General features: G+C 45.3%; 1 protein-coding gene and 1 long non-coding RNA gene across 5 annotated transcripts in view; one reads left to right on the plus strand and one right to left on the minus strand.

The window, feature by feature from the left end:
* The window catches only part of POC1B (POC1 centriolar protein B), a 96,194-nt gene extending 89,810 nt beyond the window's left edge, over positions 1 to 6,384 (plus strand). For all 4 annotated transcript variants that reach the window (XM_027593637.2, XM_027593638.2, XM_027593640.2 and 1 more), the window contains 2 exons: positions 543 to 764; positions 4,815 to 6,384. In XM_027593637.2, coding sequence (XP_027449438.1) covers positions 543 to 764; positions 4,815 to 4,919 — 327 coding nt within the window. In that variant the 3' untranslated portion in view covers positions 4,920 to 6,384. The remainder of the gene's footprint in view (positions 1 to 542; positions 765 to 4,814) is intronic.
* On the minus strand, positions 385 to 25,733 carry LOC113922001. Its single transcript, XR_003519878.2, has 3 exons — positions 25,313 to 25,733; positions 16,144 to 16,281; positions 385 to 646 (listed from the first exon to the last, which is right to left on the minus strand). It is a non-coding gene; the product is annotated as an uncharacterized LOC113922001 (long non-coding RNA).
* Between the last annotated feature and the right edge of the window lie 646 nt (positions 25,734 to 26,379).

Genomic DNA, 26,379 nt, shown 5'->3' on the forward strand with positions numbered 1-26,379 from the left:
CTGTGAACAATGGCGTACAAGTATCTGTTCAAGTTTCTGCTCTAAATTCATTTGGACATCTACCTAGGAGTGGAATTGCTATGTCATGTGGTTTATTCTGTGTTTAACTTTTTGTGGAGTTTCCTATAGCAGCTGCACCATTTGATATCCCCCCAGCAATGCACCAGGGCTCCAGTTCCTCCACGTCCTCACCCACACTTGTTGTTTTCCATTTTTTTAAAAAATAATAGTCATCTTGATGTGGTATTTGTTTTTGCTTAAGAATTAGACTGCATCTAAACAGTCCTTTTAGTGGTAGAACACCTCATCTAGCAGACAGATACATACAAAGTGTATTTCATGTAAAAAATCAAGGAAAATTGTGAATTTTATCTATTCGTTGTTAGCTTTATTTTCTCCCTGCAATTGTAATTTTTATAAACTGTAGTTGAGGATAAACAATTAAACGTAAGCTGGGTATTTAGAGGAAGAATATTAAAAACTTTATATCATGTTGAGGTTTGGAAAATGTAACTGTTCCTATCTTTTCTGTGATGTCAAAGACAACAGATACCACCACTGTTAGAACCTTGGCAGACAAGAGCGAAGAGATCAGCAGATATTTCTTGAACCCTTCTTTATTGTCATCGGAATGTTCACCAACATCCTTGAAAAAGAAAACAGAAGACATGAGTGACTTCCCTTCTGAGAGCCAAAGAAGCATACCACTTGCTGTGACTGACGCTTTAGAGCATATTATGGAACAACTCAATGTTCTGACCCAGGTGGGCTAGCGTGCTTTGTACTTAGGGGTAGGTTATACAGAACAGTGCTGCTTACAGCAGGTCGCAGACCTAGCAGAGCCGTGGGGAAATTTCTTAGAAAGGCTAGCTCAAGGTGGCAAGCAATATAGCAAGGCATGCTCTGCGGAGCTGCTATAGTAAGATCTTGTAGAGGTAAGATCAGAGCCCAAGTGTACACATGCATGTGTGCATTTACACACACACACACACACACACACACACACACACACACACACAGCTACCCTTGTGCTCTGTCTGCCATCTGGAGGCCAGAAGGCACAGCGGAGACTGGGAAGAATAGCGTGGTGCCCCATGCTATAAATGTATAGGATTCTGCTCGGTAAGGTTTTACCTGAAGATTTTTGATGTATTGTGTTCAGATTAGGACATTATCAAAGAAATATTTGGGGCCATAAGAAAAATGATTAACAATTTCTGGTTAGAATGAAATTTTGACAATGTTTATGGTTCTTCACTGTGAAGAACTTCTCATTGTCCAAGATATAACTTTCCTCGTTCCAAAGCTAATTACGTTGATGCTGTGCGCTTCTGGAGGGGATGGCTTTTGCATACCTGTTTTAGAATATTACCTCATCCTTTGATGCCTTTTTACCTTTGCAAAGAAGGTATACTGTGGATCTTTATATACTAAAGGTCTTCCAACTCTTGGTCAGAAGATATAGGTGTCATTTAAAGGAAGGTGGTGTGTTGAAATGGATACATCAAAGGTTTCTCCTCCAGCCCTGCTGATTCAGTGTTTCCTTTGAAGAAGCCTTATTGTTGCTCTGATCTGTATTTGTCAGAGCAGACCTTGCTACAAGTTATACACAAAGAGAGGCTACCATGTGAGCTAGAGAGATGGCAATTACTTTTCCAGAATACATGTTTCAAGTTGAAATAGCTCTTGCGTGGAAATCGTCTCATTCTGTTCTCAACACTGGCTGTACATTGTAGTCACCTGGGCAATTATAAAGCATACATATGCAGATGGCCAGTTCTCATCTCCAGACAATCCATTGCGACTGGGCTGGGGTAAGGCCCTGACATCTGTCTTTTGAAGTACCCCATATGATTCTGTTTCACAGCCAGGGTTTAGAGCCAGTAATTAAATGAATACTAAAAACCTATAGATCACATCTCAGGGCCTTTAGAAGCAAGGGCCACATATGTGGATTTGGGGTCCTGACAGATTGTGGGAAAGAGCCATGTGAGTACTTGGAGTCATCACAAGATTTGTTCAATGAAAATCATATTAAAATCACTAACTTTCACTTTGCAGTATTGTACTGGAGGTGACCTTCCCTGTATTTATCATACATTTCTTCCCTTTAATGGCAGCTTCCCTTTCGGCCTCATGCCAAATTTAGTTTTGGTTGGCTTATTTCCCATATTGCCACAACTTCTTCACCTCCACTGTCATATTCAATGTCAGGTCCTTCTTAGAGCCTCTCCCAAGTGAATCTTTCCATTCTCTATTCTTTCAGCCTCATGACCCATCTTTCCTTCTTCTTACCTGATTCAAGGTTAAATGAATCATTTAAGATTTACTGAATGTCTCTATGATTTTTAATTTTGAAAGGCTGGCTTTCTTTTATAAATAAAGAAGTTAAAGCAAGCACAACACACTTGGAAAATAGAAACAGTGAATCTGTGGGCAAGTAGCAAGTAAAATAAACAGGTTCTGATTCACTTTAATTACAGATGACTGAGCATCTCCTAACTCACTCACAGTCTTTATAACTCATCTGCACTGAACTATAGATAAATGGAATTAACCAGCGTTAAAGGTGTTGCTAATATACATATCAACAGCTTTAGCATGTGGAATTGTGATAATGTATGTAAAATATATAGCATAATGCTTGGCCCACATAGGTACAAGAAATGGTAGAAAATTTTATCAGCATTTTTTTTTAAGATTTTATTTATTCATTTGACAGAGCGAGACACAGCGAGAGAGGGAACACAAGCAGGGGGAGTGGGAGAGGGAGAAGCAGGCTTCCCGCTGAGCAGGGAGCCCGATGCGGGGACTCCATCCCAGGACCCTGGGATCACAACCCGAGCTGAAGGCAGACGCTTAATGACTGAGCCACCCAGGCGCCCCATCAGCATCATTTTTAATTAGCCGTAATCTGTAGTATGGAATATGAAAGCAAAAGCTATTAAATAATGATATTTTTAAAAATTGTTTACTTTCAGAGGACGATAGGGAATCAGTTCATTATCTTGAAACTTGTTGACTAAAATAATCAAGCATTTATCCTGCCTTTTCTGTATGAACTCTACCACTGGATAACCAAGTAGTAGATGAGGAAAGTGTCTCTTATTTATAAATTATTCCAGCTAATAATTTTTTTAAATACCATTTACAATGCTCAAGAATGAATAGATCTAGGCATTGAGCAGGTCCAACATTATGAGAAAAGAAATGATCAAACCTTATTAACATGCCTTCTTATGAAATAGAACACTACCTATAGTCTTAACTATAGGTCTTATTAGATCCATAGTCTTGCAGATCTAATCTGAGTCTAATCTAGCCTTTGAATCCAGCTGCCAATTTATAGAAAATATAGAGAACAGAACAGACTGACCTGCACCCTTAGCACACTATCCTTAAAATTCAGAATGGTGGAAGCTCTGCAGACAAACTCTATTCTAAATGGCCTGAGTCTGTCAACAGACAAATTGTTTAAAAAAAAAAAAAAAGTGGGTGAGGATGAGAAGCTGTAGATTAAAAGGAACTTTAAATGGCATCTCAAACTTTGAAAATGGGTAAGACAAAATTACAGTGTCTAGGAATGTACACCTGAATGATAAAACCATAAAGAACATAAGAAAGCAATGACTATAATGGTCAGGAGAGTGGCTCTTGTCGGGGGGAGGGCAGGAGTGGGGATTCTGAGAGGCCCATGGAAAGAACACTGGAGTGGCTGGCGAAGTAATACTTCTGGACCTGGGTGCTCGTTATCAGGGTATTTTTCTCATGAGGATTCATTCAGGGACATGTTTTTTTGTGTAGCTTCCTGAGTCCATTTTATTTTATTTTATTATTTTATTTTTTTTTTTAAAGATTTTATTTATTTATTTGAGAGAGAGAGAATGAGAGATAGAGAGCACGAGAGGGAAGAGGGTCAGAGGGAGAAGCAGACTCCCTGCCGAGCAGGGAGCCCGATGTGGGACTCGATCCCGGGACTCCAGGATCATGACCTGAGCCGAAGGCAGTCGCTTAACCAACTGAGCCACCCAGGCGCCCTGAGTCCATTTTATTTTAAAATAAAACGTTTAAAAGAAATCTAAAAGATTGAAGATGAAATAGTCAATATCAAATTAGATTTGCCAAATGTAGAAGTAGCCATTTGTGTGTGTGGGGGCGGGGGGGTCATTTGCTCATTTTTTAGCCACAGGAGTTAAAAGAGCTAAGATTCATCAAGTCCTATGTACCAGGCACCCGTGTAAGCATTTTATGTGCCTTACTTCAGTCGGTCTTCCTAACAACCCTGGGAGATGCAGTCATTTTCAAGGTGTGAGAACTGATGCCGGTTATTCTAACAATTTAAAGTAAACGAGGGATCCAGCCGGTATAGATGGGGTCCATCATGGATTGGTTGTGGCAGAGTGACGAGTGGTGACATATAAGCAGGCCTTGGGCTGGGCTTGTGGCTCCCGCCCCCATCCCTCCACCGCCACGCACACCCCGCCGTGTAGCCTGCGGGGCTGCGCACAGGCCACCTGTGGCCTCCCCCCTGGCTTTGGTGCTTCAGGAGACCAGACAAGAATGGTCTACAGAGGCCTCATCTTTTACTCTTTTCTCTCCAAAGGCATCAGTTTTTATCTTTTCCTTAAATTGCTTCATGCACTTTTTGCCAGTGGAAGGGCCCAGAAGCAGAACACGTTCTGGGGCAGATTTAGGAGCCCCTTCCCAGCAGCGGGGTGGACATTCCAGTTCCTGAAAGGATCTCCGATGCAGAGATGACCGTCGTCCTCACCTCCAGGTCACTAGGTATTGATTATTTTGTCCTCCTTTTGCAGACTGTTTCAATCTTGGAGCAGCGACTGACTTTGACAGAGGATAAGCTGAAAGACTGCCTTGAAAATCAGCAAAGGCTTTTCAATGTTATCCAACAGAAAAGTTAAATAGAAAAATATGAGCAGAGGCTTGATAAATGACCACATGTACATGTGCTCAGGAAGGTAGTCCAAGATACTTCACACAACACAACCATGTACTCACTATCATGGCATTTCTTAAAAGGGTGAACAACAGAACAAAAAGCAGAAAAGGCATAATTAACGACTAATTTAAACACACAAATCAATGTCAAGGACTAATTCAAATCATTACCATTTATAATTGCAGTAATAAAGTGATAAGTATTCAAGTGGCTCTGTATTTTCCCCCATATTATTGTAAATGCCAGTTTTTGTTTATAGTCCAAATCCTGCCAGGAAAGTAACCAAATCGAATTTCATTGTTAAATCATTTCAGCTGATCACATTCAGGTGATTCCTTAAAGCCATGGATGTGTTTCTTTCGTGAACAACACCCTTGGGGTGAAGTAATGCAGTTAACCTCTAAAACTGCATCCTGTATGCAGAGAATAAATTAGTGGTCTGACTCATGTTTCTGTCAGCTCAAAAAAAAAAAAAATTATTCTTTCTTAACAATGTCCTGAAATGATGATCTTATAAAATTCCCAAAGCACAGAATTTCCACAGCAAGAATACACTTATATACGTGACACAGGGCAGTGGGTTTTTACTTAATTTATGGTGAACATGTCTTATCCTTTGCCCAGCCTGAAAGAAAATGAAGAGCTAGAAACGCATGAAGTGCACGTCTTTGCTCTCGTTGATGGGCGCGTGGAAGGATTTGGGTTGTGTCCAGACCTATGACCCCAGGTTACAAAGATGGCGCTAGTGGGGTTTCAGTATGCTCTGATGCTTGAATGATGCAACAGTGATATTTACAAATACACACACACATGTATGTCCACATGCTTCAGAAAAGTTTTTGCTTAGGGTGATTTGGGTGGCTGAGTAATAAGTACATATAATATTCACATCATTGTCTTCCTATTTTTTTTTTTAACGAATTGTGATTTAAAACAAAATAAAAATGAGCCTGGCATTCCAAAAGATGCTCAGGGTGATTTGGTTACAAATTAAGAATTTTGTTTTATCTAAAAAAAATGAGATTAAATTGAAGAAAAACAAATTAATTTTTGCTTGCTTTTCTGTTAACCTAAACCAGGAGGTGGGAGAGGGCAGTCTGTATTTATGCTGTCTGTAGGTAACATGGGGAAAATGCTATCTATGTTTTGAAAAAGAAGAAAAAGTCAAGTGCTGTTTATGTAGGAGTCTGTGTTTATAAATTTTTCCCAAGCAATTTCAATCATATGGTTTTTTTTTTTAAATCACCTCACTGTGTGTTTTAAGTGCCTTTTTATATTATAATAAGTGTGAACTTCTAGACATTTTCCAAAAGTTTTGTAAAGACTAAGTGGCATCGTATTTTTATAACCTCATTCAAAAGACTAAGATATGAAATGTCATACTGATTTTTGTTTACCATTTCTTAAGCTTCAAACAATAAAAACATTTTACCTTTTAAAGAGTTGTTCCTTTCTTTTTAAGTGGTTAAAACCTTGAAATACTAAACTTCCTATCCAGCTCAGTCACCTTTCATTGTGCATAACAATCTCCTGGGGCATTTGTCCAAGTTTCCTGGGCCTTACCCGTTTGTAGGATCACCGGGTCACCGGGTCGGGCGGGGCCCATCATCTGCATCTCTTAAGAAGCTCGCAGGTGCTGTAGATCTGCTTGCCTGCCTATGGTGCACGCTCTAGAGACTGATGACGGAGCTATAGCCACTTCTTACAACATGGTGTTGCCACGTTTTTATAGGCATCACAAACCTTTATAAGGCATCTAAAAACAGTGGTGATAGAAATTAAAATGCCTCAAAACTTTTTCAAGAGGGTCATTTTATAATCCCTCCCCCCTCTTTTTTTAAGCTTTTGCGGATTCTCTTTGGTCTTCCTCTGCTTTCCAGCCTCTCATCTGTCCTAACCTGCATAGTCAACTGCCTCATCAACAGCTCCACTCGGAAGACTAGTAGGCGTCTCTGAATATGTCCGAAACCGAGCTCTGCTCCCCTCTCCAGTGCCACCCGCCAGCTCCCCTCCTGGGTCTCCAGGTGGGTCTCGGTGAGGGGCAACTCTCCCGGCAGATGCTCAGGCTGATGACCTCAGAGTTAGGCTCACCTCCTTTCTCTCACACCTCACATTCCATTCCTCCAGCAGATTTTGTCAGAGTGGAGGAAACATGCGATCGCTTCCACTATCTTGGTCACCTGCTCGGGCCCAAGCCGCCATCGTCCCTTCCTGACCACGACGTTTGCCTCCCTGCTGGCCCGCCTGCCGGCCTGGCATAGTAGGCCAGTAGGCTCACTGAAAAGCGAGTTTACGCGGGTGGCTCTTCTCCAAACCTTCCAGGGCCTCCCATGGCACTCAGCAGCCTAGAAGCTCAAGCCTTGACAGTAGTAATGGGACCCCTACCCCCTCCTGGTGGACCTCTCCCCGCTGCCTTGGGTCGCCCTCACTCATTGCCCTCTGGCCATAGGCCTTAGTCGCCTCTTCGCCTTCCTTTGAAGAAGCAAAATAGCTCCCGCCTGAGGGCTTTTGTACTTGCCATTCCCTCCGCCTGGAACTCTCTGTCCCCAGCCCTCCTAACATTCCAGCCCTGGTCACAGCCTGCCTTTTCAAAGACATCTTTTTTTTTTTAAAAGATTCTACTCTTGGGGCGCCTGGGTGGCTCAGTCGGTTAAGCGTCTGCCTTCGGCTCAGGTCATGATCCCAGGGTCCTGGGACCCCACGTCTGGCTCCCTGCTCACCGGGGAGCCTGCTTCTCCCTCTCCCTCTGCCGCTCCCCCCCCCCCCCCCCCGGTTGTGTGCTCGCTCACTTTCTCTTTCAGATAAATAAAATCTCTTAAAAAATGTATTCTTAAGCAATCTCCACACCCATCAGGGGGCTCAACCCCATGACCCCACGATCAAGAGTCACATGCTCCACAGACTGAGCCAGCCAGGCGCCCCTACAGGTTGCCTTTTCAAAGGTGCCCTCCCAGACCACCCAGGATGAAATCATTCACTTCCATTCCTTCCCTGCAAGTCTCTGGTCCAACATAGATGGCAATACAATTGCAATTCTGCCCAGAGGAGAGGGAGAAGCAGACTGCCTGCTGAGTAGGGAGCTTGATGCTAGGTTGGATCCCAGGAACCTAAAATCATGACCTGAGCCGAAGGCAGATGCTTAACTGGCTGAGCCACCCAGGCGCCCCACATGCACAGTCTCTGAAGCCAGAAAGACCCGGGTGTATGTTCTGGCTTTGCTTTTCTCTAGCAGTGTGACCTTTAGGAAAGGTACTCACAAAGCTTAGTTTTCCTTACCTATAAAGGGTAAAAATATAATTGAATTATGTTTGTGAAATGATTAGCACAATTGCTGTCACAGAATTAAATGCTGAATAAATGGTAGATATTATTGCTATTTATTACTCATTTTGTTTCCCTGGACTGCATTTCCAAACAATATGATTTCAACTGTAACTGTGGGAAGGATACAGGTATTAAGTGCTAATGAATGAAAGCATGATACTTAATCCAAAATTAATGTTTTTATTATTGAAAGTACAACTAAAGGAATAAATAAATATGTAAAAGAAAGCCTTCCATACACATAAAACCTCAAGGTTCAGGCCAAAAGCTAGCCTCTGAGCAACTTCAGAGGAATTCAGCCTGAGCATACAAATGCCATAATTATCCTAAGTAGAGGCAGAGCAGAAATGAGAAGTGGGAGAAGGGTCTGGAATGCAAACCAAGGAAGTGCCAGTGAGGCAAAGACTTCCCGGGAGTTCATACTCTTTGTGCCCTTTGACATTTGGAGAACAAGCCGTATTTGCTTTCTACCTTTTCTTTAAAGACAAAGCAGTCCAGAGCCTCACTGAACATTTCATTCACATGAGGAGCAAACTTGGTCTGTTGTTCCCAAGATCAATTCTGCTCATCCCCCCCCCCAAAGAGGATTGAAAGATAAGCCCTCTAGCCCTGGGTAGAAATATTTGGCTGCTGAGAGAAAGGAATGATTTAAATACTTGGAGGTTATTGACAAATAATCATGTTCAACTCATGAGTAAATTCAGTAATAAGTAAGGATGGGTCTATAATAGGTATTTAAGTGGAATTATATCTTCAATACATTGTATGCTTCATATTCCACTATGGCTCGTACAATGTTTTCACCTTAGCAAGTCATGAGGTTTTAGACTTCATGCCCCAGAGGATTTATGAATGTACGTTGAATCTAGAAACACAGCGTAATTGCCAGGTTGTCCTCCATAAGCCCCAGCTGTGACTCTTGGTCAGCTAACACAATGGCAGCTTGGGGTCCCTGGAGAAATAGGTCAGTGGTTTGCCAAGAGGCAGAGGTTAATGGGGGTAGAGAGGGTGTGCACAACTACTTTTTTTCTTTGCAAAGTACAAAAGTTGCCTTTTCTTTGGGGCCAAATCTCAAACATGTTCCTAATAAAAAATAAAGCCTCTGCTTTGAGATTCTTCTCCTAATAAAGGGGATTTCACAACAAAAGCAGTAGGAGAAATAGCTCACTCATCTAAAATTTCTAAATTTATAAAGCAAAAAGTGAATGAGAGGAAAAAATTGGCAGAGATGCAAACATAAATAATTGGGAATATCAACAGCTCAGAAGTAGAATTTTATTAATCCACAAAACTAATAAGGTAGACTTAACATGTGTACAAAGAACTATATGGAAATATAAGCAAATTTTCTTTTTTGTCCAAGTGTATTTTTAAAACAAAATTTGACCATGTTCTGGACTACATGATATAAAGGCAGTTACAACACTGTATTCCGTATATCCAGAGAGCAAATCATAAAATTAGAAATAACCAAATAAAATGCTCAATCACACAGAACACATGAAAAAGGAAACTTAAACTCCTCAATAATATTTGGGCCAGTGAACAAACCCAAAAATGTAGTGCAAATAGAAATGCAACCTGTCAAATTAGATGGCATACCACTGAAACAATGAAAGCATGAGCCAAGGATCTTCCCAAAATTGTAAGAAGCGATCGTGATAAAGTGAAAGGAATATATAACAAAGTTCACATAAAAAATGTTGGGAATAGTTTGCCCTTGGAAAATTTTAAAGTCAATCATTAACCAAAAGGAGAAGAAAACGTTTTAGTTCAAAAATAATAAAAACGCAGCTAACTTAGAATTTGGTCCTTCGGGTTACCATTCACAGTTTTAAAGTAAATGTCAGCCACTAATCGGAGTGGAAAAATCAGAGAAACAAATGTAATAGGAATGTGATTTATGTAATTGCTTATTTCAAGATTTTTTTCGTGGCTCTCAAGTAGCAGCGTGTGTGTACTTTTTATCTAGCCTTGTGTTGACAGGAGATGGGTAGGTCAGGCTTTGACACAAATCTTTTTCTTGGCATACTCCAATCCTTCTGCAGACTCCTGGTTTGGCATAAAAAGTGTGGCTAGGACAGCAGCACGTTGGCCTTCTGTGAGCAGGAAGGGTATTTTTTAAGAGTAATTTCTCTTTTGTCACATTCTTGGTACAAATGTATCATTAAGAAAATTAATCATCTGCCTTGTTCTAACCTCTGTTCCTTTCAGTGACTCAAAAACATGACCTGGCAGGATGAGAATGGCACTTACTGATTTTTAAATATCTATTACAAAATGATTTTGTGTTAACAAAAGGATACCTGTAAAACCTTTTGAAAGATACAAAGGGAGAAAAAAAGGCAGCATGTCATTACTTTGGGATGAGACACCTCTGTGTTTGCCCAGGATCTTCCTGTGGCCCGGAGAAAGGACAGTTCCAGATGGGCAGGGGCTGTGGCGCTCTCCGCTGGGTAAGAGGGAGGACCAAGACTGGGGTAAAGGGCTTCTTGCTCAGTTAACTCCAGGATACCTTTGCATCTCATAATCCTAATGAAACACTATCACCACCTTAGGTTGTTTCCTCTGCTTAATCCCCAAAGGAAATCCCTTTGCTTTTCAGAGATAAAAAGTTAGTAGAACAAAGACAAAGTCAGGGGAAGCGCCTGGGCCCTTTGCTATAGAATTTCACTGAAGCCTTTCCAAGCCCCACGGATAGACCCTGAGGGCTATACTGTTTAGTCCTACACCTGGATTGAATATCAAGGTCTGTGAGAAGATGAATCATTTAGAAACCTGATGTTCTTGTAGGGGACTGTTGCCTTTTTAGAACTCATTTAATAACAACTGTGCCAAAGGCAAAAATCACGTAAAAAGTTCAAAGTCGTTAAATCCCCTTTCTGCCTGCTTTCAACGAGTGAGAGTCGGAACTGCTAAGCGCAGGGGCTCCCTGTCACCCCAATGTTGATCATTCTTTCTCTGAAAAGGAGAGATTAAAGACCCAACATTAGGGGCATTGAAGAGAACAAACTGCTTAAGGTGGCGGTTTTTACTCCAGGGAACACCTGTTTAAGACTTTCATCATTTTCCTTTCCAGTTTCTCCATAAACCGCGGGAGTCAGGCAAAAAGATGCAGGATGGGGATTTTGGACCAGGTGGGATCATGAAAGATAAATATGAAAGGAGTTGTGGCCGAGGAGGGTCCTGACTCGTTGTTTCCAATACAGCACATATTCAAGAGAGCACCTGTAAGCTCAGGGGATTTGGGAAGAAGCAATGGGAAGTCCTTATCCTGCCGATGGAAGAAACCAGAGGCGATAAAATCCTAGACTATATTTATTCACCATTAAAATAAGCATTTGATGTCTTAGACTTATGGCAATAACCTAGTGGCTGTAGAGCCAAAATGTCTTAGAAGCAGGTCCTCAGAACGCCCCTGTCTATGTCCTTGAATCTGGCATTGGTCAGGTTGGCTGCTGGTGTTGCTGGAGTTGCCAGTCGGCTCCGGGCAGACCTGTTTTGCTCAGCCTCTGTGGTATTTTGAATTAGGTACCGACATTTAAAAATGAAACAAGTTCACATGAAAATCCAGGTTTTTGGGTTCTGTTCAAAAACAGGAAGATCTGGTACTCTGTGATGGTCATTTATCATGTATTCTATGTTCTGTTATTACATACGGCACGTCCCATGCCCAGGACAGCACCTTCCAGTCCCCCTGTCTGCTTGTCTATGTGGCGGGTCGCTGCTCCGTCAAATCGGTGTCTGAACAGCGTGGCTTGTGTGTCTCAGAGCACAGCTCTCACGATCCCATGGACTCGGAAATGGTAGAACTGAGGAAACGGCTCTTTCTCTTGAGGAAACGGAAACGCAGGATGAATGTGTGCCAGGACCCAGGCCGTGGCCAGCCCTCTTGGCTCCTGAGGCAGGCCCCCACCCCCCGCCCCGTTCTCTGCTGCCTCCTTTACTTGGTATTTTCGTTCAAGACAGTAAATGTATTTCAAAAACCATCAAGCTTTAAAATAATCGTATGTTAAATGAAAAAAAAAAAAAAAACAAAGAAAGTCAAATCATTCTCTAAGTACCATACGATTAAAACAGTAGTACATCGTGCATTGAGAGAAGACTTTGGGTGGAGGCCTTAGGAAATGTTTTTTCTTCAGTTTTCCAGACTTCCTTTAATAATGACGTATTAATTTCCGTAATAAAATAAAACTCTCATTTTAAGCATTCTAAGTGTGCTGAAGCCAGATGCCTTGCCTGGTCATGACAATTCCTCTTCCCTTTGCCAGAAACTCACTTCCTTGCTTCCCTTAGAGCTCAGACTGGCCCAAGTGTCTCTTTCCTGACTAATGAGATGGAAGGGGACGTCTTCTGGTGGCTCAAGATTTTCAGGACTTGCAGTCTTAAACATAGTTATGTGAAAATGTCAAGCAAAATTCTGGAGGAAGAATTACAGATTCTAATCTTGAGTACTGGGCAGGGAACGGGGTGGAGTTGACAGACCCCAAACCCAGTTTTAGATACCCCAGGAAAGAATGTCCTATAGTTTATGTAATTATTAGGTTTTCTATTACTTGCAGCCAAAAAAGTGGATACATGTAAGAACACATACTTTTTTTTTTCAGATAATCAATTTAAACACATTATCTGGAGTTCAGATTTTTTTTTTAACTTCCTTTCCCAATACTACCTAAGTAAATTGAAATGAGAGCCAATACTTTCGATAATCTCATCCAGTGAAAAGGGGTAGTCAGGAGATGAATAGAAGACTCCACACCATACTCCCTTTAAGAGCATGCAGATAATCATCCATTTTAATTCAGTTCACCAGTTTGGTTGTAACAATCCTTGGGTTTCATTCTCTATGTACCATACGATTGATGGGGCTGATCAAGTAGGGAAATCTTTCCACTGATCATTCCAAAAATGGAAAGAAGATGGACATTTGATTTCATACAAGTATTCTGCTTATGCTGGAGACATACAGGACACACTTAGGATGGGCTGCCATTTGATCTGCTTCATTTGTGATGCTGGCTATCACAAGGAAGAGGGACTGAGAAATTCAGAGAGGGGAGATGGGGCAGAGAGAGGCTGAGAAGTGGAAGAGATTGGAAGCCATTCCATAATGATGGCTTAAAGGTTCAGAGGTCTTTATCTTGGAGGAGAGAAGATTTGGAAGATGTGAGAACTTTTAGTTAAATTCTGTGGGTTCAAGGCTTAGAGATTCATTTGGTTTATTTTAGGTTATGCAGACATTTTTAGAAGACTCTATGTGAAAATACAGAAGGCAAGAATCTCAATTACAGTGCCGGGCAATATGGCAACCCAGGAAGAATCATAGTCAAGTTTGTTGGGAAAGAGAGGAATTACGATCTAGCTGGGCCTACCTGAGCCTAGTACTTAAGGTCTAGTGCAGGATATGAACCGTATTGTTAGAGTCCATCACAATTACAGGTAACCTGTCGTACCATACCCCCAGCAGCAGAACTCTGATTCTGGTGCTTCATCACTAACAGGAATTGGTGATGTTTGTTTTGTCTCTGCTTTGCTGATGTTACCATCTGACTGACCTCTCCCCATTTTTCTAGTCCAAATGCTTGAGAGAAACAATTTCATTGATGAATTAAATCATCATCATCCCTAGCAAGACAAACACTTGTGAGGGGCTTACCATAGGCCAAGGATCAGCCCATAGGTAGACCAGAATGGCGGCGCCACACAGAACATGGCCATTTAGGTACCAGGAAGTATGTTGCTTCCCTCGGCTGGGCATGGTGGAGAGGGCAGGCCCGCCTGCTCGAGCATAAGATTCCTTTATAGGAAATGGCAGGCTCTGGGTATAAGCTACTGCAGAGAAACCCTGGGCATTTAAAAAAAATTCTTTCAGAAGGTAGAAGGAGGTGGAAACGACAGAAAGGTAGGCTTTAACCAGATCTAAGGAATACTTTCAAACAATTAGTACTCTCTGAAAGCAAAATGGACCTTCTTGAGAAATAGAGAGTAGCTCCTTCCTGGAGATGTTTCAGAGAAAGCTGGATTACCACTCAGCAGAGAATTTGTAGCTTAGAATAGAAAATAGCACATTGAGGATCTGACCCTGAGACTCTCTGATCCTGTGGTTTACCTCTGCTGAACTGGTAAATGCAGAAGGAAGTCTGGGACCGGAGGAGTCTCACACATCGGAGGCGGCCTTGCAGAATTTTGAGCCTCAAGAGACTCTCAGAATTGTGAGGCTCTGAGTCTTCTCTGAGGCAGATATTTGACAAACTGTAGGCTGTACAGGGTCACTTGTACAAAGTGACCCTAAAAACTCTCCAAGCCAATTCACCTCTAAGGATGATTTAAGAGAGGAGCAAGCACTTGGTGCTGAGGAGAAAGCCTGGGATTCTCAGCTCTTACCACTATTTTGAATTGAGGTGTCGAGGATCTCACATTAAAAATGTGTGTGTGTATGTGTGTGTGTGACATACCTTACCACATAGTCATTTATCAAATGAATTAGGCAGTGACCTAATTATAAGGGGCTGATGATTTCCAGAAGGGCAAAAGGAGAGCAACCTGTAGGAGTAACTTGTTACATTAATTTTCAGTGAGTTCTTGGATCTCTTCTTCTGGGACAGTGTTCTGGGGGAAGGAAGAGACAGGAGGAAGAAAGGGGAGAAAGAACACCTAGCTGAACATCTGTTGTGGCTCAGGCACTGGGCACTTTCTTGTCTCTCATCTTTGGGTGATGAATGAGGGATGGCACACATTCAAAGCCAGCTAGAGGTGTGTGAAAGCACTGTACTTGTGACATTAATTGTGTCACAAGAAAAGAAGGAAAGCTTGACCTGTGTTAATTTCTGTTCCTTGTGTGCCCTCGCTTAACTAAAGCTCCAATGGTAGCCTCACATTGGAGCATTCTTAGCGGCAGCCTGGCTGACCCACGTTAAGTTACTTACAGATGCTTGAATTCACCCATGTTCTTTGGAAATTACTGCCAGCCAGTGTAATAATGACACATTGTTCAGTTCTTAGCACTTGGTGAGGACCTGTCTCGAGAAGGATTTTGCTTCAAAATTATGAGGCAAAAGTTGAGATTAAGGCTTAAAGGAAATAACCTTTGGAATTCAACATGCAGAGGGGAACTGGAGAGCAATCTGCATTCAGTAGTCTTTTCAGGAGTGTCCTGAAAAGTTGTGCTCCTAGGGGCCAGGGCTTGTGGAAATCTGGGTGGCGCCAAAGAAAGAGAAAAATTCAATTGTGGGAAAGAACGGGAATAAATAAAGGCAAGAAAAATGCACGAGGCAACTCCGTACACTGTTACGCTTATCCTTCGCTCAGGAAGCAGCACCTGGGTGGGCCTATCTCTGCCCCTGGCCTCCACCCTGCAGCCTGCGGAGCGGGGGGACTACACACGGGCACCCCTTCTTCCCCACCCCCGGGACAGCCTGACCTAAGGTATAGAGCTGCCTGAGAAGCTGCTGATCATCTGGGATGCTCGGGGTAAGGAGAGGTTTACCTGAGTGGGGCACAATGCCCTCAGCTCTCTGATGTTGAAATTCCACTTTGTGGAGAACCTTCTGATACCCCCCACCCAACATCCACCCTGTCCACCTCTCCTTCATGTGGCCCCCAGGTAGGAGTCGGACCCTCCCAGCCACAGGGGTGAGCCCTGGCTGATTTCCCGAGATCTGGTGATGGATCCGGGGTCATCTGAGCCGGGCGACTACAATCTGTTCTTCGCCTGGCAGTGAAGGGAGGAGCGTGAGACCAGTTGCCACTCACGAGATCTTGAAATCACATGAGTCGCATGAGGTAAGTCACCCTGTGGATAAAATGCACACAGGCTAAAAGGCAGAGTTGTGAGAACAACAAATGTCCTGAAGTCCAGTTACCTTTAGGTGGTTCCCTTCAGCCTCCCGAATGGCTCACACAGCCTTGGGGAAGAAGTAAACCAGGAGAAACACAGGTGTCACCGGATGTCATGGGATTGGTGTTAAATGGGAGGGAAAGCCTTCCATGGCCAAAAATGTCTGCAAAATATCAAAGTACACAAAATGCAGTCATTTGTAAAACATTTAAAATGCATATTGTAAATGTCCTGGAAGTTTGTCAACTATACTTCAAACAAAACAAAACAAAAAAACAAAACAAAACCTACTTAAAATAAATAACTGTCCAGGAAGGAGCTAGGGTAGGAAGCATGATATAGACTTCTTCAATCCAAGGACCAGATGGGGTTTTGTTTTTGTTTTCATAGAACACTTGAGTATTTTGAGGAACATAGTTTGGGAAGCTCTGCTGAGTCATTCATTTTCAGGTTTTACACCTTAGTGAGTGAAACAGCATTCGAGAGAAGACAGGAAGCCGAATTTCTTCCTTCCCAGACCTATGCAAGACCTCCCAGAACTGGCAAGACTTGCTTAAAGGGTGATGCGCCATGCTGGCTGTGAGCCGCCATCACCCCTGGAGCTGTTAGAAGCATCCCCGTGTTCTGATTCAGCAGGTCTGCCAGATCCCAGGCAAATCACAAACATCTACATATATATGATAGATAGATAGAGATAGATAAATGCTCTCTATCTATATCTTATATAGAATAACATAGATACAGATATTTGCCATTTGTTTTATGGTGATCGTGAACATTCTCACTTTAAGAGTAATGGTAAGTAACCTATGACTCTTGCTTTACAATACTCTTTAATATTTCTCTTTTTTTTTGCTTTTTATTTTGAAATAATTTCAAAAGTTGAAAGAATAATATGAAGCCATATACCTTTTAAGATTTTATTTTTGAGTAATCTCTACACCCAACATGGGGCTCGAACTTACAACCCTAAGATCAAGAGTCTCATGCTCAACCGATGGAGCCAGCAAGGTACCCCAAAGCCATATACTTTTTATCCAGGTTTCCAAAGTGGTAACATTTTGCCACTTTTGCTTTATTATCACCTATGTATCTATCATTCTTTCTATATCTATCATCTATCATCTATCTATTCATCCATCTTCTATCCGTCTATCATCTATCATCTTTCTACCTCTCCCCCATGATAAAGAAAATCTGCATCCTAAGATAGCCAACCGAGCCAGCGAGAGAGTCCCAGTCCTTGCCCCAGGGCTCTTCTGGGTTCTTCTCCCTGCTCTGCTTCCCGCACGCACCAATCCAGGTCCTTCCCCTTGCCCTGCTTTGCACACGCACCAAAAGCGCCAAGTGTGCAGAAGTAGAAGTGTATAAATTGCCCCCTTTGTTTGTGCTCGGTGCTCAGATCTTTGGAGACCACTCTCCTCTGAGCCCGCCACCATTAAATAAGCCTCCTATCCTCCAAGATCTCCGAGTGCCACTTGGTTCTTCCATCGGGTGATCCAGTCCAGGTTCTGTAACATTTGGTTCCCTGACCGGGAAACCCAATCACGCTGGCCCATTGTTGCCACCGGTTTGGGGGCAATGGCGGGGCGGTGATGGAATGAGGGATCATAATGGAGAAGGCGCGCCCTGCCTAATTTTCGGCAGTCTCCCACCCCGGTCGCCTCGGGCCTGCCCCACACCGCTGTTCGCACCAGACTCAAGGAGACTTGGCAGGTGACGACCTGGTCCCGACGTTGGATTCTGGAAAGGCCTGGGGTCCCAGGACCCAGACAGGCCCACCCCCACTGAGGTGGAAGGGGAGCCTGGTCACCTCCCAGAGACCTCTTAGAGGTCTCACAGGTAGGGATTCCCAGAGAGGGAATGTAATAACTTCTGGAGTGAATGTGAGAATGAATGTGCAGTCCGACCTGGCTTGCTTAAGTGGACTGATTCTGTGACTCCACGGGCGGGCACCCTTAAGGTCCCCAGAAGCCTACGGAGTTGTGTGGGCCTTTCTGTGATTCCGTGGTGAACAGCATACAGTCTAGAGCGGCATCGGAATAGATTCTGATCATTAAGTCACAATGCTGAGACCCCTACGGCTAAGCCTCACCTAAGCTCCTTCAGGACACGGACAGACGGGCATCTGATTGGTCTCCTCATCTCAGGAGGCACCCCCTCTTTGTCTATCTCTGCACCACAACACACGGGGACATCACCATGGGGTCAGGACAGAGTAAACCTACGGTTCTAGAGACCATGATCAGAAATTTCAAGAAGGGGTTTTGGGAGACTATGGAGTCAGGATGAACCCCGGCAAGTTGAGAACCCTATGTGAATTGGAATGGCCCACCTTTGATGTTGGGTGGCCTTCAGAAGGGACATTGGATGTTCCAATGATTCGTCGGGTATGGCGAGTCATAACAGGAGAACCAGGACACCCTGACCAGTTTCCGTACATTGACTCCTGGCTAGGAATTGCTCAGACCCGTCCCCACTAGGTGCGATTCGCTTGCAATGGGCAGGGACAGGCCAGAGCCTTAATCATCTCATCCAAGCGACCTAAAGAAAATCAGCAAAAGCCCGTCTCCACACATCTTAGCCGGAGATCCTGAGGATGAACTGACCCTGCTCCCACCGTACATACCCCCAAGACCACCTACACCTGGCCCTTCAGCTCCAGACACTCCGCTGCCATTGGTTTCATCGATGTCTCCAGGACCAGAGGATCCACCAGCGCCCCCAGACCCAAAAGAGCCACCTTCTCCAGGACCAGCAGCTGGGCTGCAGCCTGTGCCCTCCAAATGCTGGTACGAGAAACGAGAGATGCGGGAACCCGAGAGGCACGATGAAGATGGGATGGTAAAAAAGAAAGTCAGCCTGCTTGCCGCCACCCTGAAAGAAAAGGACAACACAAAAATGGGGAGACCCCAACCACCGAAAGGGGGGAACCCAGAACCCCCTTGGCAAGGGATCAATGTGCCTACTATAGAGAGAAAAGGCGTTGGAAAAATGAATGTCCCAACCGGGGAAAGGCTCAAAAGCTCAGCTGCTACAAGGAAGAACCCCGAGAGGAGGACCTCATAGGCCTTGCGGGAATGGACTCAGACTGAGGGGGACCGGGCTCTTTCCTCCTTGGCCCCCATGAGCCCATGGTCAAAATGAAGGTGGGGGGCCAACCAGTGACTTTTATGGTTGATACTGGGGCCAAGCACTCTGTTGTCACCTCCCCAGTGGCACCTTTCAGCAAAAGGACTGCGACCATCCTCAGGGCCACTGGGACACGGGCAATACAACAGCCCTTTTGCCAGGCCTGCCAGTGGGAACTCGGGAGCCATGAGGTCCCACACGAGCTCCTTTATCTGCCTGATTGCCCCATCCCTCTCCTGGGCTGAGACATACTCTCCAAGCTTAGGGCTCAAGATAACCTTTGAGCCCACTGGACACAGTAGCCTCTGATTGAACCCAAGGCAAGAGGAGATGAAGTCTCTAATTCTAGCAATTACCACGCCAAGGGAAGAAGAATGGAGGCTATTCTGTGTCCAGGCCCAACCGAGCTGCCCGCTGGAGTTCAGACTCGTCTTCCCTTCAGTATGGGCTGAAAACAACCTACCTGGATGAGCCCGGAATCGGGCCCCTATCATTGTTGAACTGATCCCAGGAGCCCAACCTCAGAGGCAAAGGCAATACTCGCTTCCACAAGAGGCTAAGATTGGCATCCAAGAACATCTGACCAAACTCAAAGAAGCAGGTATTCTAGTCGAGTGCCGGTCGGCCTGGAATACCCCACTCCTGCCAAACAAGAAGCCAGGAGGGGGATACCGACCAGTTCAAGACCTGCGGGCCATCAACAAGGTGATCATCTCTCTGCACCCAGTGGTCCTGAATCCATACATCCTCCTTGGCCAAATCCCCAGGTCGGCCAGATGGTTCACTTGCCTAGATTTGAAGGATGCCTTCTTCTGCCTCCTCTTAACTCCCCAGAGCCAGCCACTATTTGCCTTTGAATGGTCTAAACTTGATACACACGCCATATGCAACTGACTTGGATGCGCCTCCCGCAGGGGTTTAAACACTCACCAACCCTCTTTGGGGAGCGCTGGCTGCAGATCTCGCCAGCTTCCCAAGAGACACCACATGGTGCACCCTCCTCCAGTATGTGGATGACCTCCTCCTCGCCAGTGACACACAAGAAGACTGCACAAAAGGCACAAAGGCCCTCCTACAGCTTCTGTCAGACTCAGGATAACAAGCCTCATGGAAGAAGGCACAAATCTGCCAACAGGTCCGATACCTTGGTTTCCTCCTCACCCAAGGGAAAAGAGAACTAGGGCCGGAGAGGAAAAGGGTCATTATCTCCCTGCCACAGCCCCAGACAAAAAGGGGCCTATGAGAATTCCTGGGGGCTGCAGGATTCTGCCGCATCTGGATCCCTGGGTTCTCGGCAGTAGCAAGACCTCTCTATGATGTCTTAGGGGGACCAGATCGAGAACCCCATGCCTGGACTGAGGAAGCAGAAGCCACCTTCACAGAGATAAAGATCGCCCTGGGGCAGGCTCCAGCCCTGGGCCTACCAGATGTAGAGAAACCCTTCAATCTCTTTGTGCATGAAAAGGAAAAAATAGCTCTCGGGGCACTCACCCAGACTGTTGGACCCTGGCAATGGCCAGTTGCTTACCTGTCAAAGAAGCTGGACCCCGTGGCAGCGGGATGGCCACTGTGCCTCAGGGCGCTGGTGGCCACAGTCCTACTCATCAAGGAGGTGGACAAACTTACCCTGGGGCAAGAACTTAACGTCAAGCTCCCTCATGCAGTTGTGTCCCTCATGAATGCACAGGGACACTGCTTCCTTTCCAACTCTTGGCTGGCACAATACCAAGGGCTCCTCTGCAAAAACCCGTGGGTCACCCTCGAAACAGTAAGGACATTAAATCCAGCAACCTTTCTCCCCACAGAAGAGGGGGAACCAGACCATACTGCTCCAAGGTGACTGATGAAGTCTACTCGAGTTGTCCAGATCTGCAGGATCAAGCCATAAAGAATCCAGAGCTCATGCTGTTCAGCGATGGCAGCAGTTACCTACAAGAGGGTGCCTGGAAAGCGGGTTATGCAGTAACCACAACCACTGAAGTCCTAGAAGCTAAGGCATTACCAACTGGCTGGTCAGCACAATGGGCTAAACTATATGCCTTGGTCCCAGCCCTCACCCTCGGTGAAGGTAAGAGAGTCAACATCTACACTGACTCTCAGTATACCTTTGCTACTGTACATATACACGGAGCCATCTACAAGGAAAGGGGCCTCCTAACCGCAGCAGGAAAAGCTATCAAGGACAAAGAGGAGATACTGAGACTCCTCTAAGCCATCTGGCTTCCAAAGGAAGTAGCGATCCTGCACTGTAAGGGACACCAGAAAGGAGACAACCCCATAGCACGAGGAAATCATCTGGCAGATGAGGCAGCCACGACCACAGCCAGTGAGGACATGGACAGAGCCCCTTCCCTCACCATGGCCCTGACACTCCCGGAAGAAGTCCCTCTGCCCGGTTACACTAAAAAGGAAAAGGAATGGGCCATGGCAGAGGGAGCCACCCTGACTGAAAAGGGATGGTGGATGATGCCAGATGGGCACATCTTTGTTCCAACAGCAACTAGAGGGAATCTAGTCAAGGAATACCACCAACTCACTCATCTGGGGAAAACTGCATTAGAGGCCCTTCTCAAGAAGCACTACTACATCAGTCAGCTGCTGGCACTATGCCAAGCAATGAGTGAACGATGCACAACATGAGCTAAAAATAATTCTCAGTCTGCACCATGGCCCCCGCCAGGTGTCCAGAGGATGGGAGCAACCCTCTTTGAAGATCTAGAGGTAGACTTCACAGATGTGCAGCCAAGCAGGGGGTTCAGATATCTCCTAGTAATAGTATGCACATACTCTGGGTGGGTCCAAGCCTTCCCCACAAGGATGGAGCAAAGCCGGGAAGTAGCTAAAGTTCTCTTGTGGGAGATTGTGCCCCAGTTTGGGGTGCCATTAACAATCCATAGTGACAGTGGACCCGCATTTGTGGCAAACATTGTACAGGTCTTGACCAAATCTCTCAACGTCACCTGGAGACTCCACACAGCTTATTGGCCCCAAAGCTCAGGGAAAGTAGAGCAGATGAATGGCAACCTCAAGGAGACCTTACTAAAGTTTTGTCAGGAAACTAACCTCCCATGGCCGGATCTGTAACCCCTACCTCTCCTGCATGCTCACTGCATGCCCGGGACATCAGGTTTCTCCCCATTCGAATTAATATATGGACGGCCTCCCCTGTGCTTGGAAAGCCTTCCAGGAAACTTGCATCAGGTTGGAGATAAAGGGATAAAGGAGCAGTTTCAGGCCCTGGGGGCCACCCTAAATAAATTACAAAAGTACACCATTGAGAGGGCCCCAATCTCTTTAGGGTCTCAGGTACACTCCTTCCAGATAGGGGACTCAGTTTGGGTCAAAGATCGGAAGAAAGACCCCCTGAAACCGCAGTGGACAGGGCCGCACACTGTTGTTCTAACCACCCCTACTGCCCTCAAGGTTTCAGGTGTCACTCCGTGGGTCCACCACTCCAGAGTGAAGAAAGCTCATCATTCAGACAAGGAGCCTCACCAGTGGAGAGTCCAGCCAGACTTCACGAACCCGCTCTGGCTTCACCTTTGACGAGACCCCACCAATTGATGGACACCTGCTCACCGTGGTCCCTGGCTCTCATCGGCATGATTTCCCTCATCTTGGGAGTCGGACTCTACACTGTTGCCTCTCCTGACTGGACTTTCCCCAAGAGACTTACTATTGTCATTGCGTATTGGGTGTCCCTAGGGTATATTACTGCACTCACTTGTCCACGGGTTTCATCTGCTGATGGGTTAGCCACGATGACTCCCTCTACCTAAGGTCTTAGATCACACTTATACTGGCTCTCTGTTGTCTACTCCTGCATGCATTTTACCGTGGTTTTCCTGGCCTCAGTCATTCCTGGTCTTCTGCTGCCTGGTGTGCTGTTCCTCTGCACTGCCTCTAGCTTGTCCGGCCAGGCAAGGGGGGCAAACTCTCATATCACCGTTACTGGTAAATGGACTTTCCAGCTTATCCCCCTCAGTCCTGCACCAGCACCCCCACTGACTTCTTCCACCTGGGATGGACACCCACCAAAGGTTGACCTCCACTTTGATGAATGCCAACTTCTTGATACCTCCTGGGAACCTCATAGACAGTGTTGCTACCATGGTCCTCACTCAGGTTACCGGCTGGTAGATATCTACATCTGGGGGGGCCTATGCCTCAACAGCCAAACACCTGTCCTCAGTTCTGCTCGCAAGCCTGGGGATGCGAGTCATGGGTGGCAACTTGTCCGGGAATGGAACGATGGTCCAATGGGTGGTGGAGCCTCAAACAGCGCAGTGACATCCAGATTTCCTTGTCACGAAACGCTACACAACACCACTCCATCCTCTTGCTCTAACAATCACATGTATATCAGTCTTAGAACCCAATGCCACATCATGGGCCACAGGAATCCCTCTCCTGTTGGGCCAATATCACTCTATAGGGACTGACCCCATGGCCAAGTTTATGATTAAGTCTGTGTTTGCCCCAAGCCTTGCAGTCAACCCCCAGAGTCAGACAGAAAATAACCCGCCCTGGATCATGCCTGGGTCCCCCATCCACACGCAGCAAGCATCTGTAGCGCAACTGTTAGGTATGATTAATACCTCCCACCAAGCACTTAACCACTCAAATCCACCCCTAGCGTCTGACTGCTGGATCTGTGTAAAGCCCAGTCCCGTCCAATACCTACGTGTCATCCTCAACCAAGCTACCGTGTCACCTCCTACCTTGGCACTGGGGACCTTAGATTATCCCATTCTGGCTCTGGTACTGCTGTATGGAAACTCTTCCTCTTCCATCACAGGCCACAGTCGGGTCTGTGCACCTAACAACACTTTTCTGGCTTGTGATCAAGGTGTATACATCTGCATCACCCCGCACAATCAATCATGCAAGCTTGTCAGACCTTACCCGATCTTTCAATCCTCCCCGGGAGCCATGCCCCACTCATATGGAGACCTCCTAGCCTCCCCCGACATTCCCCCATGGCCATCCCTCTTATCGTGAGCCTGTTGGCTGCATCAGGTGTTGTCCTTGGCGCCACTGGCTTCGGGATGTCTCAGGTTCAGTACCAGGGGCTAACTCAACAACTCACGGTGGACTTTTCCGCCCTCACTCAGTCGGCTCTGGCCTGCAATGCCAACTCAGTTCACTGGCCTCAGTGGTCCTCCAAAACAGGTGCGGGCTCAACTTGCTCACGGCCGTGCAAGGAGGCTCTGCCTTTTCCTACAGGAGGAATGTTTTTTCCTTGCTAATGAGTTGGGGGTGGTCCAAGAAACTCTGACCCAATTACAGGAACGAGTACATCGCTGGTGGGAATCACTCCAGTGGACAACTTGGTGAGATACCCTCTCACAATGTTTCCCTTGGTTTGCCCCCCTCGTTGGCCCCCTCCTATTGCTTCTCCTCATAGTAGCACTTGGTCCTTGTATTCTTAATGCACTTACTAGGTTTATCACTACTCAAACTGCTAAAATCAGACTCCAGTTACTCCTTACTCTCGTCCCGTAGAAGATGAAAATGATGCCCTCTAAGTTTAAAGGGGCATCAAAGGGGGGAAAAGATAAACAAAATCTGTGTCCTAAGATGGCCAACCGAGCCAGCGAGAGAGTCCCAGCCCCTGCCCCGGGGCTCTTCCGGGTTCTTCTCCCTGCCCTGCTTCCTGTGCACACCAATCCGGGTCCTTCTCCCTGCCCCGCTTTGCACACATGCCAAAAGTGCCAAGTATGCAGAAGTAGAAGTGTATAAATTGCCCCCTTTGTTTGTGCTTGGGGCTTAGACCTTTGGAGACCACTCTCCTCTGAGCCCGCCGGCGTTAAATAAACCTCCCATCCTCCAAGATCTCCGGGTGCCACTTGGTTCTTCCTTCGGGCAATCCAGTCCAGGTTCCATAACACCCACATCTATCTATTTTCCCGAAACAATTAAAAGTTGCAGACATGATGCCTCAGTCCCACTAGAAATGCCAGTGTGTATTTACTAGAAGACAAGGACATTACCTACATAACTACAGTTCAGCCCTCAGACGAAGGAAGCTGACGTATGGTACCACCATGGAATCCACCTACCTCATTCAAATTTCACCTATTGTTCTGGTAGGTACAGAAAAATTTCCTTTCCCTTCTGTTTCTGGATTCGATCCAGGATCATGCGTCACATTTACTTTTGATGTCTCTGTAGTATTCTTCAACCATTCTTTATCTTTTATGACTTCAAAGTTCTTGAAGATTTCACACCATTTTTTTTTTTTTTTTTTTTTGTAGAATCTCCCTCAGTTTGGGTTAGAATGATGGGTTTCTTTATGATAGTATATGCATTTTGCCAGGAATATCACAGAAGTGGTGTTCTTCCTCTGTGCATGTCATACCGAAGGACACATAATGTCAACCTGTCCCGTTTTTGACAATGCTTATTTTGATCCCTGGTCAGAATCAGGCAGGTATACTTGTAATAAGAAACGAGGTTATTGCAACCATTGTAGGTATGAGAGGTGCCTTTGCTCCAACCCCTGCACAAGAAGATGAAAAAAGAATCCAGGCTGAAAAGAAAAGCTTAAGAAAGTGTGCTACTGAGGACAACCAGATTTTCTCATTTAATAATTTCCTTGATTGTGAACGAGAAGAAAAATATGGTTTTCCTTTTTCTCCCTGCTAACAAAAAAGGGTGTGTTCTGGTTGACACATTCAGGAAGTATCAAGTTTGCTGTTAAACAGATTATAAGATATGTTTTTGCCATATCAAACCATGAGATTATTCTAGGTCATGTTTTTATTGCTGACTCAGTCATCCATTTGCATGAATCAATTTTAACCTCCAAACTTATCCAGTATAATCCAAACATGAATAGTGCATAGGTTACAAGTGGATCAGAGAAATGCCAACTTGGGGATGGAAATTTGAATTCTGGAGCAGCTGTTTCAAAGATAAGTGGCACATTGTGGAAACAAGGCAGATGGCCTTCTGAAGAGTACTCAGAACCCCCGTGGGGGCGGGGGGCAGAGCCAGAGTCCCCACAGAACAGGGGTCCTGGGCAGCAATCTGGTTAAAACAGGGGTGGCTGTGGGTTGTCTTAAACCTAGGTCATAGGCAGCACACTTTTAAAACTTAAATTATATACAACAGGTCTGAAAAGTAG

This window comes from Zalophus californianus, chromosome 9 (genome assembly GCF_009762305.2).
Source record: "Zalophus californianus isolate mZalCal1 chromosome 9, mZalCal1.pri.v2, whole genome shotgun sequence".
Lineage (NCBI taxonomy): Eukaryota > Metazoa > Chordata > Mammalia > Carnivora > Otariidae > Zalophus > Zalophus californianus.